The sequence below is a fragment of the Solea solea genome, chromosome 3, assembly GCF_958295425.1.
Source record: "Solea solea chromosome 3, fSolSol10.1, whole genome shotgun sequence".
Taxonomy (NCBI): Eukaryota; Metazoa; Chordata; class Actinopteri; order Pleuronectiformes; family Soleidae; genus Solea; species Solea solea.
Genome location: NC_081136.1, coordinates 29,669,795 through 29,687,884, shown reverse-complemented (window position 1 = coordinate 29,687,884; position 18,090 = coordinate 29,669,795). Strand labels below are relative to the sequence as shown.

The following is an 18,090-nucleotide window of genomic DNA, read 5'->3' as shown; positions in this document are numbered from 1 at the left end:
CAGGTACTGTCTTTAATGACAAAGCAAAAAGGATGGATTGACCTGTATCGTGGAAGAGCCAAGAAGAGCCATGTGTGTTGCTTGAATACCGCGCTAAAACACACACATTTGATTTTGTGGACAATTCACCCAGCGCTTATGACATCTTTATGACACCGCGTCTTCTAACCTCGCTGGTCACAGATATAGTCTGCGGTCACTTAAGAGTGCTTTGCTGATCCTCTGCAGAGAATTATTTGACCAGGCTGTTTGGAGCAAAAGGACAGACGTAAGCTTAAAATATCTCCCAGGCTTTGACACAGCAACTGCTCCAGCTGCACTCTGTAATTACCAGCAGTGCAATCAGCAGACTTGTTAATTTCCCCTGACTGACAGCCACTGACGTCTCACTTGCAGAAAATGCACTTGTACGGCCTCATAAGTAAATGGAACTGACATCCTGAAACATTCTTGAGCCTGCGGGAGCCTGCACTGAGAAAAAATGCAAATCATTGTGAACACATGAAGACATGCAGGTGTAAAGGTTACTATCTTACAAAAAAACAAGGGAAAGGAAACTGATAAAAGTGGGATTCCTTTGGTCTGCCTTTCAAGAACAGCAGATACAGCATAGCTGCACCCGACACTTTAAAAGAAAAGACTTCATCTTCTGTAATACGTTTAAGGGGCTGTAGGTATTGCTACAGCGAGGGTTAGCACACGGAAGCACTTTCTTGTTCTGCAACAGTATTGATTTAAACACAAGGCAATATGAAGCAGTCCAGAATAGACATTCCACCGGCAAAGTAATTGGGGTAAGTGAACCAGCAGAATTGGCCCGGATAAATAGGTCACTTAATAGGTTGTTTGTAACGGCAACTTGACGTGACGCGTGAGAGGACAGAGGGTTATGGAGTTCAGCTGCAGCCTCGGCTGTGGTACAGGTGGAGAATAAATAGTCATTCGGAATTAGAAAATGAGGGGTGGGAAAGCCAAGTTAAATAATGACCTTGTAAATAAGCCACTGATTTTGGCAGAGCTGCACGTGGCTGACTGTTCATAGCCAATGTTTTTGAATCACACCGGCACAGTGGGGTTTGTTTCACTCCTTTTCAAGCACACACATGCAATATTTTCACTATTAGTACTTGAACACAGTAACAAAGTTAACACGCTAAAGTTATGCAGATATATTGAAACCGTTTCAGTTAAGAGTTTGGCTTTTGATGAATGGGCTCTTTCAGACCTATGGATTGGATCAGTGGCCTCAAAGTTGCGGCCCGTGGGCCACAGGTGGCCCTCCAATCGATTTCATGTGGCCCTCCAAACAATATCAAGTTGTAACGAGTCATTTCTATATGTTTTTATTTTTAAATGAATAGATTAATTTTGCATCATAAATGTGTTTTTTTTAATTGTTGCATATTAAAACAACCACTTATATTTTGAAATGATCCAATCCAATACAACTTTATTTGAAGTATTTTAAACACAGTGGACCAAAGTGCTGTACAGAATAATGGATAAAAGACAGAAGAAGTAAAAGACGGAAAAGCTCACACGAGACAATAGAGTATATATATAAAAAAAGGAATTAATACGGCATATTGACATGTCATTTTGAGCTCATGATGTCCCAAAAAAGTTGCGCTTCTCATTGTCCTCCTCTTCCGCGTCTGTTCATATTCTTTTGTTGGAATGAAAATACAGCAGTGACACAATAGAAACTATTTCCACTTGAAGGTTATCAGCCAAGGGTGCTGTGCATAAGTTGGTTCGATGACGCACTGCCATGAAGATCACCGTTTATATTGCTCAGATCCTATTGTCATTTCGCATACAGGCCGAGGAAAGCACTTAAAACAGCACAAAGTACAAAGTAGCCTGATGAGAGAAACACAGACACTGTGTTAAATCCACAGCGGCACAGAGCCGTTCAGCATGCCTGTGATGTTTGGAACAGTAAACCCTGATCTGGCTAGCATTTCCCATTTTCACCAGGTGTGTTGGCTGGGCGACAATAGCTGCATCAGCAGCGTCAATGGCGTGACATCATATCAGCGCTGTAACGCACTGTAGCGCTGCCACTAAATCAACAGAGAAGAAGAGTGTGACACCATAAACACAGCTGCACGCTCCCAAAAAAGGAAGGAATCTTTTGGGTCCTATAAAGCGAGATATATTTAAAAATGATGCATTTTGTGATTTCTCCCTATTCCGTTGTCGTTGTTGTGTTGAAGGTCGAAAAATCGCAGTGTGTCGAGCTCCGACCTTTAGATCAGGGGTCAAAGTCAAATGACCCGAGGGCCAAGTCCAACGTTTTGAGAAAAAGCAACTGTTTAAAAGAGATTTAAATGATATCACATCATTTCCGTCATGATATCGCAACAATAATAAAAAGTGATGATATTTTATAGAATTTCAAAATAAAAGTGTCTGCTTTAGATGCTGGACCACTTCACATCATAACCGGATTGCTAGATGGAGATGAGGCTACAGTCTAAACTGTTTATTTGTCATTATTGTGTCATATGAGATAAAAACACTTTAACGACTGAAGAATGAATTCCCGTTTATTTGCTCCTTAATTTTAGCTGAACGTGGCTCACAGTCACCATGAATGTCAATCCTGGTCTCAACTTCCCTAAATGTGTTTTTATTACAGATATGCTCTGCAGCCGCCAAATGACACCTCACAACTACTGTAGAGCGGCATTACTAAATCGATGTTGTTTTATTGGTGGGAAGTGGCACAACTTTAATTTCTTTCCTCGAATCCTGTTCACACCTTTTGCCTCTAAGATGCACTGACAGTCACAGTCACAGGGAATAAGTGTAAATGTGCTAATTAGAGCACAGAATCCATCAGACATATCAAGTGACGATGATGTACTGCACTGTGCAATTTGCAAGACTAATAATTTTGTTGTGTTTGTGCATTTTCTCCAGCAGCAAATCTTGCTCTGCCAGCAGAGTAGTTGCTTAGTTTATCATAAAGCCTGGGAAACAATGTTTAATTCATGAAAAAAAATGGTGTTTTCAGAGTTTACAGATTTCCTATCGTGTCAGTTTACTACAACATTTGAAGGAAATACTACAGCATTTAACAAAACACTACAACAGTACATGAATAACTACAGCACTAATGTGATTTTTTTAAATGTTGTTTTTCTTGTAACAGTCTGCATGTGTACCTAAATGTGTGCTGGGCTTTTTCTGGATGAAGACCTGGTTTTAGGGTTATGGTTAGAAATGTTTTTCACGTTTTTTAGTGTGAATTATTTGCACGTTGGAAATATTTGTGTGTCCAATCAACACAGGATTCACATCGACTGTTACATTTTTGGATCGTGGCCGATTTTCCTGATTCACCCCCCCCCCGACGAATCCACAGCCAACCAATCAGAACGAGTGCTGTTGACAACGTACAGTGTACACATTATCACACACATTGTGTTGGTTTTCAAAACCCTGTTCAAGACAAATAGGCTTTTGCATTATGTATATGATGAGTCCTCACTAAGATATATGAAAAGAACGTATAAACTATAGAATTTGAGGGTATTTTGTCCTTTAAAAGGGCTTTTTTGGGGGGGGGGGGCGGAGTTACCACCACAGTTTTTGGTTTCAGATTAGAATTTGGTTTAGGTTAGATTTATGACTTAAATGGGCTATATGTTAGGGTTAGGGTAAAAGTTAGGCATTCAGTTGTAATGGTTAAGGTTAAGGGGTTAGGGAATGCGTTACGCCTTACTATGTGTCCTCACTAAGATATAAAAACAAGCTTGTGTGTGTGTGTTTGTATGGCCATTTTTGTGAACACCCAAAAAAACCTATAAACCTAATGGTGAGGACATTTTGGCTGGTCGTCACCCCTTAAGGGCTTTTTGTAGGTTAAGGTTAGGTTTTAGAGTTATGGTTAGAGTTGAGTTTAGGTATGTGTCCTCACTAGGATATAAAAAGAAGTTTGTGTGCGTGTGTATGTTGGGCAGAAATCTCCATGGAAATGAACACTGCAGATGATGAACCAAGCACACGATTGCGTTCATCACCGCGAGCTCCAGAGGTGACATTTACACCATGACAGGAAATGTGATGAGCTATCAATCTCACGTGCGTTTTATATATATATATATATATATATATATATATACGTACATGTGCACACACATATATACGCACGCTATGAATAACCGTGGCGCCTGCCGCCGTCAGCCATATTTGACGCGCGCCACACATTAGCATAAGCTGAAGAAAACTTGATCACTTGAAGTGAGCGTACATCTATTTTGTTTTTTAGAGAAGCGCATCAATAAAACCCAAACCAATGAAATGAAAACAGTTGAGTTATTCTCCATTACTGGAGAAAATGAAAAAACATACCGGGAGATTCATCACCGGATATGTGAATAGATGCAATGCACACAATATCACAGGCCCAGGCTGCTAAAGTGTTTGTAAACTACAACTCGGCTTCCCCCCCCTCCCCAGGTCATTTGTTTTTATGATTAGTTTTAAAAACTGTGTCATAAATATTTTTCACTGGCTAGTACTTGTTGTTTTGGGATGTTTCATTTTCAAAATACATTGTCATGTGTTACACTTTAAGCAGATACTCCAGTCTGCCGCTACAATTCATCTTCGGATACCAATTCTGCTTCTATTCATTTCTGAAAGAAGATGAGAAAGGAGGAGGAGGAGGAGGAGGAGGAGGAGGAGGAGGAGGTTGTTGTACTCCTGACGAACTATTAAGTAACTCACTTCAAGCTCTGGACTTTGCTTTGAGACACTTTTGATTGCATTCTATTCATACACCACAGTAAAGGAGCATCGCGGTCTTCTACGTTACGCGGAAGCGGGCTACCATAATGACTAGTATATGGGCGCAAAGCTCTATTTCTCTGCTTTCTGGTATCCATCCATCCATCTTCTACCGTTTTATCCTCCACATGAGGATCCAGGAGTTACAGTCATGATAAGTACGCATGCCAAAATCCTGTCTGCAACAGTAGGATCCACTCCTGGCACTTTCTGTTGGTTCTTCTTGGTGTTTTCAGACACTACTCGCGCTGTGTGCGTCTTCTGCCATGTGTTTCCACCAAGTGGAGAGGTTCATTTCGGTACTGTACCATATTTTTTTGCGTTTTCCATGAGGAGTAGTTCCTTTTTTCGGTGTTCTTCCCTTGGGGTAATGGTATGGTACAGTATGGGTGGAGCTAAACTGACGATGGGCAGCTGATTGGGCAACAGAAAAGCGTCACTCCCTTGCAACCAGTGTTTCTTTGCAGAATGACTGGGGAGGATGCTTGGATTGGAAGCTAAATGTTCCCAACCATTTCCAGCTAGACTTTAGACAGATGAGATCAGAAAGGGAAAGGGGAAACTAGGAATGCAATATGGTTGGATTGGATGCCAACTCCCATAAAAGACCTAAAAAGAAGACTTTTTTAAAAGTATTGCTCTTCTAACCTTTGGGGACGGCCTGTAGTGTCTGTTCATGAGCTGCTGAGAATAGTAATGGATATCTAATAGAGAGACTGTTGACGTCTAGATGAAGTACTCTCACGTAAACTTTGAGTCACAGTCAAGCCAAAGCAACAATGCGAGGATGAATACATTGCCCTTGAAACGAGCATTATACAACTGCCAGAGTAAGACACTAAAGGGTGATTTTCAAGCATCCACCCTCAGACTCCCTCTCAGCTACCAATATGAATAGAAGATCAGCCTGCGTCATTTGTCTTTTTGCAGATTTCTGATGTGTTTTTAGCTCAGCCCACATCCCAACGAGTGTGAGTCAGTACAGTCCAAAACTATGTGATGCATATGTGAATGGCCTTTTGCTTTCTTTCCCCCCACCCCTCCCCTTGATTCAGGCCCTCTTTAAGTATTTTAACATGTCGAACACTGCCACAAAAGACAGAGCGAAATCCATTTGTCATGTCCCTCACAGTACAATTCCTTATGGATGGATGGTGCACTGAGCCACCACAAAAGCAGCAATTGCTTTAAAGGTTCAGCATTTCAGTGTTTTTTAGAAAAACCAATTTCAGAGCATAATTAATCTTCAGGGAGAGATGTTTTTGTGCAGCTCGGTGAAGGTGAGACTCGATCTCCATTGTTGTGGGTGGTAATTGAGAACGGACAATGCTCGCACAACCAAAAGGAAAAGGTGTCTTTTTGCAGTTCATCTAACCCTGCGGAAAGATTTGAGCACAGATAAACTCAGCGGTGCTCAAAACAAGTGAGGTACAAACCGTTATGGAGGTGACATTGAAATGTCTAATTGTACACACTTTCCAAAAAAAAAAAAAAAGGTTTGAAAAGAGTCGATTCAGTGTGTTCAGATTGAACAAGAAGAGCGGCGAACGATGAATTCTCTGTGTGGTGACATCATGCACACATACATTACTAGTGTTTACATCCCGATACTGATTTGATACTTGAGACATCTTTATAGAGCGCCTTCCTTGCCAGGTAAGTGCCTATATCTTGGCAGCCAGTAGCACTTTAACTCAACTGAGTGGAGGAAACGTCTGTTGAAGTCGAAACGAAATGCAAAGTGAGGTAACTGGGACTAACTGCACCACACGGAGACAGAAACACACACACATAAACACAAGAGTCCACAGAGAAGGTTACAGCTGGAGTACCAACACAGTGGCACTTTTCTCCGGGAGCTTTTTAAATTTCATATAAAAACTACAGGTTTATGGCAATATACTACTCACTACTTTGAAACCCACAAACATCTGCACTCTCCTTTCTTCAGAGAGACAGATTAAAAACATAAAGAGAACCAGAGATTGTACTTGAATCACAGAATCTTAACAGGTCTCTGTCCATTTCAGCATATATCCGCATAAATGTGCGTTTATCCCATTTTGGGGGGGAAAATAAATCGGCTCTGCAGTAACTGTGTCACTACAGCGTTTTATCTCCTTACACAAAAAGTGAGAATAATTGAAATTTCACTCTCACTGATGAAGTGCTGAAATTACATCTTCCTCACTGGTGCGCACTTAACGTACAGAGTGTGTCCTTTTCAGCCACTGCAGTGTACAAATTTATGGGCCGGGTCTCCGTGTACTGAGCGGCACATTATGATGCAGATCACATAAGTAGGGACGATGAATGTCATTGTCCTGAACTACGAGACAAACACTGATATTCTCTCGTCATCAGCATTCAGCACGGCTGAGAATGTAAACTGAGAATACAGTTTCCAGAATTCATTCCAGATGGTTTTAAGCAGATTAAAAGTTTGCTTTTTTAATGTTTTTTCATGCGATTTATGCATACCAATCTGCCGGATTACAACCAATTACCTGTGTGGCTGATCAGTGTATGAAGGATTTTGAAGTATTTCATGATTTATGTTCTGAATACGGAGCTCTTTGAGGAGCTTGTAGTTGCCCTGCGGTTGTCTGAATGTAGCCACAGACATCAGACACGACCCGTGGAAACTTGTATGCGTGTGTGTGTGTGTGTGGGAGACAAATTGCCAAACAGACAACAGGAGCAGCAGCGGGAGAGTGTGCCCATGATGAGAGAGCCAGAAGAGTGAGCAGAGGAAATGTGTGCCTATTCATCTCCTCGGTCGGAGCGGGGCAGGTACAGAGGTATGGCAGCATTACAAGGTCAATATTTTACTTTGGCTTGTGCACGCTAATTAAATTACAGGCAAACTGCCCCGGAGAGCACACAGAGAGATAGAAACCTTACAAATAACAACAGCTCTGCAAGCCAAACAATTTGTAGCATGAGGCCGTGGCATGGTTAGTCCTCCGTCTAAACCGAGTCCAATGTGCTACAGTTATAAACCCGCAAATATACTGAGATAAAAGACATCGCACGCTGACATTAGACTACATGGTGTTTCTCTATTATGGTGGGTTACTGCACCCTACCAATCATCTCGACTAATGTGAGGGTTCCAGGCCATGGGGGGGGGGTCGAGCTAGATGACAAGCACAAAGAAAGACTGTCAACAAACTAGGGATGGAGCCGAAACAATACTTAACCTTTAACATCCACTGAGAGTAATAATCTCTTTTCCAAGGATGTTCTGGCCAACATGAGCAGCAGCAGCAGCATTTTGCATAAAATACAAAACAAGCAATTAAAACATGGATGGAACAAGGACGATGCCAGTAAAATACACTTTCTTATAAGCATTACATTTTTTGACCTGTAAGTCATTCTAAGACTATGGACCGAAGTAGGATAAGGTCTTCTTGACTGACTCTGTCCTCACCTTGGTACCTGAAAGGAGTCAATATATATATATATATATATATATATATATATATATATATATATATATATATATATATATGTATATGTATATACGTGTATATATATATATATATTTATATATATACATACATACATATATATACACACACATATACATATATACATATATGTATAGTTCACAATAAACTAAAATATTCATGATGCCAAATTTATCTGTAAATAAAAGATATACAAAACATAGAAAAATAATTTCTATGTTTGATATTGAGCGGCGGACCGTATGAAATCGATTGGGGGGCTGCATGTGGCCCGTGGGCCACATGTTTGAGACCTCTGCCCTAAATCTACTATATATACTGTACTATAATTGTATAGTGCTGTGCTTATAACTATGTATATATTTGCCATTGATGATTGGTTTATTTTGTTCCATTCTGACATTTTAATAAGTTATTCCTTCATAACCCTGTTGACATTTTTGATTGGTTCCTTCGGTTGAGTTGTAATATTTTATTGTGTATTATTTGACGTTCTAATATTTTATTCTTTCCTTCCTTTAATTCTTTGTGAAGTCTCTTCTTGAGAACAAACTGGTGCAGGAACTTACGGCTGTAAAGCTCATTTCTTCTTCTGGTCTGACCTTGACCAACAAGTGTGCAACATGTAAGCTACAGTGATATTCTGTGCACGTCAACACGTGTTTGTCTTCAGAGGGAATATCATGCGTCACACCAGAGCGACTGATGAGCCTGGACTGGTGTAAAACAGCCTAATTTGTTTATAGCAGGGCCTGAGGGCCAGTGACAAGAAGCACTGACAGCCTGTCAGCTGGATCGACTCTGGTAATCCACTTGGAGGATAATTACAGTTGGGAGGATGAGGCTGCACTTTCATTTGATCTGTGAGAAACAAATCAATTAACAGCAGAGCATAAATGTGTGGTCAACTGTGTGCCAACACAGGACACTCGCCTGCTGGATTATAAAATGACTCTTTAAACACACAAACACACACACACAAAGAGAAGGATGTAAGTGGCTCTGTGATTGGCTGAGCGCACCAGGAAGTCCGGGCGCGCCGCAGCTTGTCACCTGACTTTGACGCAGGCGCTTCAGCTTCCCTCGACAGTCAAGAGCAGGAAAAATAAAACAAACTCGCCATGGACTTGAGACTTCAACTCACAGACGCTGCTGCGATTGTGTGGCTCATCGTTCTCTCTCTGATCCCACCGGCGGAGGCTTACGACGCGGGGGACGCGCTGGCCATGCTCCTTGGCACCGTTGTGGCAGTGGTGGGTTTGTGCGCACTCCTCGGCTGGTACGCACGTAGGCGAAACCAGCAGCTGTGACGCACGACACTGTCCGCTCCCGTTTCCATCCACCGCACGAATGCCTTCCCTGGTTGTTCTCACATGAACCCCTGGACAAGGATTGTGTCAATAAAGCGACTAATAAGAAACGTGCCTTATTGGAATCGATGCTTCAAAACTGAGGGGGAACCACGTGCACTCTGATGGGGGGAAGGGAACCATCCAGGAAGTCCAAATAACAGGAACTGTCATTAGAAGAAGGACCAAACACAGTTGCCTGAATAGATTTTTGCACTTGTATGTTGTTATGAAGATGCTTCAATTGCATATTGAGCATGTTTTCCATGCTTAAAGTAACCACTGTGATTTCCTAGTGTGTGCGTTTGTTTTGTGTGTGCAATGGGGAGGCAACACAACATCGCCATCATGTGAAGCATCACAAGTGTGAGGAGTGACAGAAGTGTGGCTTTCTTTGTGCTAATGAAGCGTGACATTGCTTTACCGAGATTAAACAGATATATCTGATGCTCACCTCATTTCATGCTCGTGATGTTTGAATGAGAACTCCATGCCCTCTTCCTCTTTCTTTCACAAGGCGAGGAAAGACTGTTTTCATGGCCACATGTGGAACATACACAGTCTTATCATCCATGTACAATGTACTCAATTACAAGTTCAATCAAGTGTATTAAAAATACACAGGTCAAGTTACAGTATGAAAATTAAAACTACTTAAAAAGCGTGTTTTGTATTTCTGTTGTGCTGTGTTCTGTTTCTGAACGGTAGCGACATGGAATTAAGTTAATATAAAAAGGTCTTGTATCATGTTGGTATTTCATTTCTACTTTTTCTAAGGCCAGTGCCTTTATCTTAAGCCTTTTTTAGTACAATAGGTTTGGCTGTTTTCCCCCCCGTCTGATAAAATATGACAGTCTCACTGTGATAACAACTGATACACAAAGTTGTTGACTTTATATTCCAGCAAAAAACTAATTGAAATATCCAATACATGCATCAGATAATACAGTGTTTCCCAATCCAATCCTGTGCCCTGCGTGTTTTAGATGTTTCCCTGCCACAACACACCTGATTCAAATGAACAGGTTGTTAGTAAGAGCTTGATGATGATGATGATGATGACGAGCCAACCATTGGAATCAGGTGTGTTGGAGCAGGGAAACATCTAAAACATGCAGGGTCGGTGAGTCCCTGAGGGCCAGGATTGGGAAAAGTGAAGTTTTAGTGCTGAGATAATAATCAACTGATGCCAATAAATTTTTACAAAATGGCCAAAAGCAGATTAGCTGATTACTTGGTTCGTCTTCTTCTTCAAATAACAATAATGCTCATTTTAGGCTATATTGGGCAACAATTGATTGACTACCATGAGTAAAAATCCACTTACCCTGGAATGATGATGATGCATCAAAGTGCATTCAATTACATTTTCCTTGAGTCAGGGTTGAGTGGCAGAAGGCGCAGTAATTGTACCATATCCTGTACTAATAGCCCCGAGTGACTGTCTCCATTGTCTGACAGTGAATGGCCTTGTCATGTCTCTGATATTTGGTGACGGAATTACAAATACAAGTGTGCACAGATCACATTGTCCTCCTACCTTGTGAAAGTTGTATCAAATGATATAGCAGCAACACATTTCGTCCACATAATGCTTTAAACGTCAGCAAGCAAAGCCAGTGTCACTGTTGTGTAATTATATTTGTTTCCTTTTTGAACGCTGACCTTGTCAACCGCAGTATTAAGAACCAAAACATGGTCCTAGTGAGGTAGAGCCTCATATCTGAGGAACTGGCTAAGATTTGAATATTGGTTCGGTTTAGTTTAGGCAATAACCAGTTTTATTTGAGAAGGGTTAACGCAGTGTTTTAAGAACAATGGCTGTGCAAACCTGCGTCATGTGTTCGCCGTGCATACATATGGCTGATTAAATGGCGCTGCTGCTCACTTGTTACACTGCTCACGGCATCACAGCTCTCTCTCCATACATGAGAAATCAAATCCCATGAATTTATCATGCTGTCCGGACAGAATTGAACAACAGTGCACAAAGTGCTAGTCAATTATGCATGTACACAGTACAGGGGAAGTCGTTCTAACTCGAGGTGAACGTCACTTTGTGGGCTACATAATGGCTGACATTACTGCTGAGTGTGGGGTGAGCGAAGCATTTGCAAAACGAGGACAGAAACAAGAGTGGGTTTTTTTTAATAGGTTCTCAAGAGGACACTGTTTGCAACACACACATACAATATATATAAACTCACCAGCCAGTTTATTAGGTACAACTGCTTGTTCATGCATGTATGAATGTATAACTAGCCACTCACATGGCAGCAACACAGGGTGTTTATGCATGTAGACATGGTCAAGATGACCTGCACTGAGAGCATTGAGACTGTGACAGATGATTTAAGTGATTTTGGACATTGGCATGGTTGTTGGTTCCACATGGGCTGCTCTAAATATTTCAGCAACTGCTGATCCACTGGGATTTTCATGGACAACAATTCAATTTTTAGGGTTTACAGAAAGGCAACGGTAATTTAAATGAACAGAAGTGACCACCAAGGTGTGCAGAAGACTATCTTTGGCTGCATAATAGTCTGTGTTGGATGTGTTACACAGTGGGATATTATTATTTTTTGCAAAACAGCGATAATGGTATTATTACTTATAGCAAATGAAACAACAACCAAAAACTGCAGATACTAATCAAAGTCCAAGTAGGAAAAGTTGGGAGAAACAGATTTTTGCTTTGAGAGGCTGCCATGTTTGCTCATTTGTGTTTCAATAAAGTGGATTCAGTTCCAAAACAAGACATAGCAATGTAAATAATTACTGTTGTTTTTCTCCCTCTCAGAATTGCCATATCTAAATATTTGGCGCTGCTTTATCATTGTTATATTTACATGTTTATACATTTCCTTTAAATGTATGGGCCAGACAGGCTGTAGTAGGGTGGGATTTACTCTGGATGGGGGTGATGATTATTAATAGTAATCGCAATGTTGAATCCTATTATAAATTCAATAAAAAACAATAACAATAAACAATAATTACTTTTGCAAGTAAATAATACATATTTAATCCGAGTAATCTGTAATACGTAACATATGACACTTCCTTATATGGTCATGATATGAACAACTTTATCCATCTGTACCTAATTAAGTGGCTGGTGAGTGTGTGTGTTTGTGTGTGTGTTCTTTAAAAGTAGTTCAATTAAATAAAAACTGAACTAAATCATTACGAACCACGCAGGATCAAACGTTACCAGAGGGAATGCGTTACCGGCGAACAACAGCCCTATTTGAACAGATGTTACCGTGAGAGAGAGAGACGAAGCTGCTGCTTCTGCTGCTGCTGCTGCTGCAACAAGAGACGAGACGCGTCTTGGATCACAAATAGGGATGCAGAGCGCATGCGCACTGGGCCCCGTTTACAGGAGGATATTCACGGCGGTAGAGAGAAAAAAGGGGGACAGGCAACAAACCAGGCTTTTTTGAAACAGCACAAAAAAAAACGAAAAAAAAGCGAGACCAGTGCAATGCGAATAACACCAAGAAGGGACACGAAACAGGATTATCAACAGGTAGGATTTGAACGATCTCGTGATCGGCTGCCCCCTCTCCTCCTCTCCTCCTCCTCCTCCTCCTCGTCGCTCTCTTTCTCTCTCGCTCTCCTTTTCGGGTTTTTTTTTCCTCCTCTCCTCCATCTCTTTTTTTGGCCTTGTCTTGTGTGGCGGCTGCGATTCTGGTTCATTTCATAGCGGGGACATATACATGGAGATTATCCTTATCTCATGGACTCGCAGATCCGCTACGCGAGCACGATGAATGTCTCCTGCTCCTGCGTTTTTTTACCGAAACCCAGCGGATCCGAACGCGCGTGAAACACTCGACTTGGCAAGCGGAGGACGCATAAAAAACGCGTAAGTACAGACACGGAACGAAATCGGGCACCAGCGCAGGTTTAAGCCCATGTCATCATGTTATTAACAGATGTATAAATCTTTTTATTGCGTAATATTCTTATTGCCTGGTTTGTTATTGTCACTTCTAAACAATTCCCATCCAAACACACCCGCGCATAGATTCATGTCCAAAATGCGGACTGTTAGAGTCATGTTTATCTTAAGTCTTTGTCGCCTGTTATTATAATATGCAAGATGATCTGTAAAATGGAGGCTTCCTCAGTAACCGGCGCTAATGAGAACACTGCTTATTAACATACGACCCGTAATCCAGTTAACCTTTAATCAGACAAAAACACCGATGCGTTATTATGATGATGGTGATGATGATGCTCGCGCCCTCCGTCGATTTTCCACACTGCATGTAAAAGGCAGGGCAAGTTTATTCAAGGCATCCGCGGCTTCAGAGAGCCTTCCTCTGTTGTGTTCTGTTCTGTTCTGCAGGGCGAAGGGTGTGAACAAGATTTTTTTCTTTTTCTTTTGGGCTGCATTTCTCATCATGTCTTCACAGTGCGCTGAAAAAGAAAAAAAAAAGGTCCAAAAGAATGTCCCCCAAAACCCGAGCTCTTTGTGGTACTGGGTCCGGATTGGTTCTTGAATGCGTCTTTTGTGACACAATTAAGGCTTAAGTGTGCGTTTTTCCTTTGGCCACCATGGTGACTTTGTTCAAGACATTCCACATGAAAGAAAGAAAGAAAGAAAGAAAAAAATCCTGTCACGGATTAATGGTTTGGTCTGATTCAAGCTCCATCACCGTCTGCCTGTCTGTGTTTGTGTCTGTGGAGCAAGAGTCCAGGCTGAGGCACAGCTGTGGAACTGTGTGCCACTTTAATTATTAAAATATAGAGGAAAATAAGCTCATAAATGACAGAGGCAGACGAACAGTGATAATTGTGCTGTTGAAAACAATGCAGCTGTTGTGTACGACTGGATGCTGATGGGTGGATAATTTCTCTTTTCTTTTTTTCCTTTTTTTTATTGTAGGTGTGATGAGACAAAGGAACAAAGAATGCCTTAGCGGAGAGGTTGCCTTTATGCCTGGAAACCTCTTCAAAGCACACCACCAAATGGATGTAACACCTCCGCCTGCCACCTCTAGATCATGATACTTGGCTGAAGCTATTCCGCTATCTTTATGATCCCTCCTCCATCTATGGCGAACTATAGCCATGCAGGGGACCACACCATCTTGCAAAATGTCTCTCCTCTCGCCACGTTCCTCAAACTGACCTCTCTTGGTTTCATCATCGGAGTCGGTGTGGTCGGAAACCTCCTGATCTCCATCCTGCTGGTCAAAGATAAGAGCCTGCACCGCGCGCCATACTATTTCCTGTTGGACCTGTGCGCCTCAGACATCCTGCGCTCCGCCATCTGTTTCCCCTTCGTCTTCACGTCGGTCAAGAATGGATCCGCGTGGACCTACGGCACGCTGACGTGCAAGGTGATCGCCTTCCTGGGTGTGCTCTCCTGTTTCCACACAGCGTTCATGCTTTTCTGTGTGAGTGTCACTCGCTACCTTGCCATCGCTCATCACCGCTTTTACACCAAGAGGCTGACGTTCTGGACCTGTCTGGCGGTCATCTGCATGGTGTGGACATTGTCAGTGGCTATGGCATTCCCTCCGGTGCTAGACGTAGGGACGTACTCTTTTATACGGGAGGAGGACCAGTGCACATTCCAGCACCGTTCCTTCAGGGCGAATGATTCGCTGGGTTTCATGCTCCTCCTGGCACTTATCCTCCTGGCCACACAGCTGGTTTACCTCAAGCTCATCTTTTTCGTCCACGACCGTCGAAAGATGAAGCCTGTCCAGTTTGTGCCTGCCGTCAGCCAGAACTGGACCTTTCACGGGCCAGGCGCCAGTGGGCAGGCAGCGGCCAACTGGCTGGCCGGATTCGGTCGCGGCCCCACCCCGCCAACTTTGCTGGGCATCCGGCAGAACAGCAACGCAGCAGGCCGCAGGCGTCTACTGGTGTTGGATGAATTCAAAACAGAGAAGAGGATTAGTAGGATGTTCTACATTATGACGTTTTTCTTCCTGGCGCTGTGGGGGCCCTATCTGGTCGCCTGCTACTGGCGGGTGTTTGCGAGGGGCCCTGTAGTCCCTGGAGGCTACCTGACGGCAGCCGTGTGGATGAGCTTTGCCCAGGCTGGGGTCAACCCTTTCATCTGCATCTTCTCCAACAGGGAGCTGCGGCGCTGCTTCAGCACCACGCTCCTCTACTGCAGAAAATCCAGGTTACCAAGGGAACCTTACTGCGTTATATGAAGGTTTTGCTGTGGGTTTTTTTTCTCATCTTATGTCTCAATTTCCCTGATTGATCTTGATCTGCTGGGCTCTATCCCACTGTACAGCGCACTCTATCTATCTCTCTTCACTTCATCCTCCAGTCTCTCCTCCTGTTCCTCCTTCTCCTCCTTACAGTGTTTTCCGAGGTAGAAGGTGGACTTGCCAATCACGAGGCTCTGCTGGGGTTGATTGAATATGAAATATATCAAACGTGGAGGCTGAAGGGAATGGGAATGCCTCCTGTGTTTATGTTCTAGTAACATTGTGGAAGGCCAAGCCAATGCAGAGAAGCAAAAAGCTGAAAAAAAAGAGAGAAAAAACAACAACAAATTGAGCGAACAATGATAACATGACTTCTTTCTTTGGATAATTTGTGAGGTGTGAATTACATAAATATGAAAAGTTAAGAAAAGAAAAACAACAACAGCGTCAAAAACAAACAGTACCTCTCAAGGAATCACTGGAAATGTTTTACATTTTAAGAGTTGCACTAAAAAGAAGATGTAAAGATGCTTTCTTTTTTTTTGGTCAACAGTTGCCGGTTGCATTGCAAGGACAACTTATTTTTCCTTTTCTTCTTTTTTCCCAAACTAAACAGTGAATGCTTTAATTTGCAACAGACTACACAATCGCTGTAAGTAAGAAAAACTGTCGGAATACACCATCTCAAGAGGATAAAATGGTTTTAATGTAAGTGATGATCTTTTTTTCCATTTCCTGGGCGGGGGGGATTAACAATGGGTGGGGGGCGGGGCGGCGGTGTGGTTACAATGTGTGGTTTTTGAAGTTGCGACATAAAGACTAGAATTGATTTCTTGTAGTTTTACAATCCATTATGTCCCTAGTGTCAGGCATTGTTATTTTCTTATCACCTTTTACAAAAAAAAAAGTGAAATGATGTTTGGATTGAAAAGAAAAAAAGAAAAAAAAAAACTTGGTTTCAATAAGAACTCTTATGTGCTTAAAAAAAAAAGACATTGAAGAAGTAGTTACATGTTTCATTATATCCATGTACCTAAACACTACCATATTGTTACAGTATTGCTGATGCCACTCCGGGTGTTCTTGCCTTAATGGTTATGATAGTCATGCTACCAGATTGTTTTGTTTTTATTTAACTCATTCCCAAAAAGGTTGTTTTTTTCTTGCAGATGCAAAAAGGGGGAGTTTTATTTCTTTTTCAAAACAATGTGAAGTGCATGTCCATTTTTTAACAAAGAAAAAAAAGAAAAGAAGCTGGTCCACTCCCATGAGCATCACAGGCCATACACTGAGCAGCCCATTTTTATTCTGCAGTGGTTTGCTACACCCCACAGTGTGCTCAGAGCACAGGGAGTGTGCGTGCGTGCGTGTGTGTGCGCGTGCGTGTGTGCGTGTGTGTGTGTGTCAGAGCTCGTGTGCTGTGTGGATCAAACAACAGTCACTTCAAGACCAGAGCCTTAGTATGAACTCTTGCACAATTTGTAAAAAATGTAAAAGGATAAAAAAAAACCAAACAAAACAAAAAAAAACAAGAAAGACATTTAAGGCACACCGTCTTGTTTCTACTTTCCCTACATTTGCTCTCTACTGATTGTTTTCAATGACTTACTTTTATCTCTTGTGGCCATTTTACTATTTATTATGTATTCTTTTTTGTATATTATAGATAGATTGTGTGTAAGTATGTGAGTCTTTCATTTTTCGACGTACCAACTGTGGGTACGCGTTTCAGTTAGGATTGCATTTGCTGAAAGTTAACTGTGTAATCTGTTGCTTTTTTTGAAAATAAACAAAGTTTCAATTTTGCAAAAATGTTTTTTTTTTTTCTCTCAATCTCACAGTAACCGCTGGAAAACATGTGCTGATCTTTTAATCCCATAAATAATCTCTCACATATCACAATCCACATTCTGGTAACATATTTTGTGTTGAAATGACCAATATTTTTTTCTTTAAATGTAATTTGAGCTCTTGCCAACAGTCCTTTTTATAAAAGAAAATGTTAACATTTTCACATGTGTCCTTTGAAACCCTCCTCTCTGTCTTCTGAGTCCTTAGGACACCTTGTCAAGATCGAATATGTGCTAAACCATGTCAGTGAATGCGAAGTGAGGTTGACATTTAATGGGAATAATATATCCTTGGGCACATTCACTGTTGCAGGGTTTTTTTTCTCCCTCCATTCTGTGTTAAAGGGGAATACCACTGAATTTCAGATGTAATATATGCAAGTCCCATTTGGTATGACAGCAAACCACTCTGGACTAATGAATAACA

At 41.7% G+C, this 18,090-nt stretch overlaps 2 protein-coding genes across 3 annotated transcripts; both read left to right on the top strand.

Annotated features, from left to right (window-relative positions):
- Positions 1 to 9,314: 9,314 nt before the first annotated feature.
- Positions 9,315 to 10,289, top strand: LOC131456814 (small integral membrane protein 30-like). The gene has a single exon (XM_058625461.1). It carries the CDS (start codon positions 9,398 to 9,400, stop codon positions 9,584 to 9,586), a length of 189 nt encoding a protein of 62 aa, XP_058481444.1. The 5' UTR covers positions 9,315 to 9,397; the 3' UTR covers positions 9,587 to 10,289.
- Positions 10,290 to 13,024: 2,735 nt separating this feature from the next.
- On the top strand, positions 13,025 to 16,552 carry gpr85 (G protein-coupled receptor 85). Of its 2 annotated transcripts, none has more exons than XM_058626341.1 (2): positions 13,025 to 13,160; positions 14,526 to 16,552. In XM_058626341.1, exon 2 carries the CDS (start codon positions 14,677 to 14,679, stop codon positions 15,808 to 15,810), a length of 1,134 nt encoding a protein of 377 aa, XP_058482324.1. In that variant the 5' UTR covers positions 13,025 to 13,160; positions 14,526 to 14,676; the 3' UTR covers positions 15,811 to 16,552. The 2 variants fall into 2 exon arrangements, with proteins under 2 accessions (XP_058482324.1, XP_058482323.1); XM_058626340.1 differs by having other exon boundaries at positions 13,083 to 13,499.
- Positions 16,553 to 18,090: the final 1,538 nt, after the last annotated feature.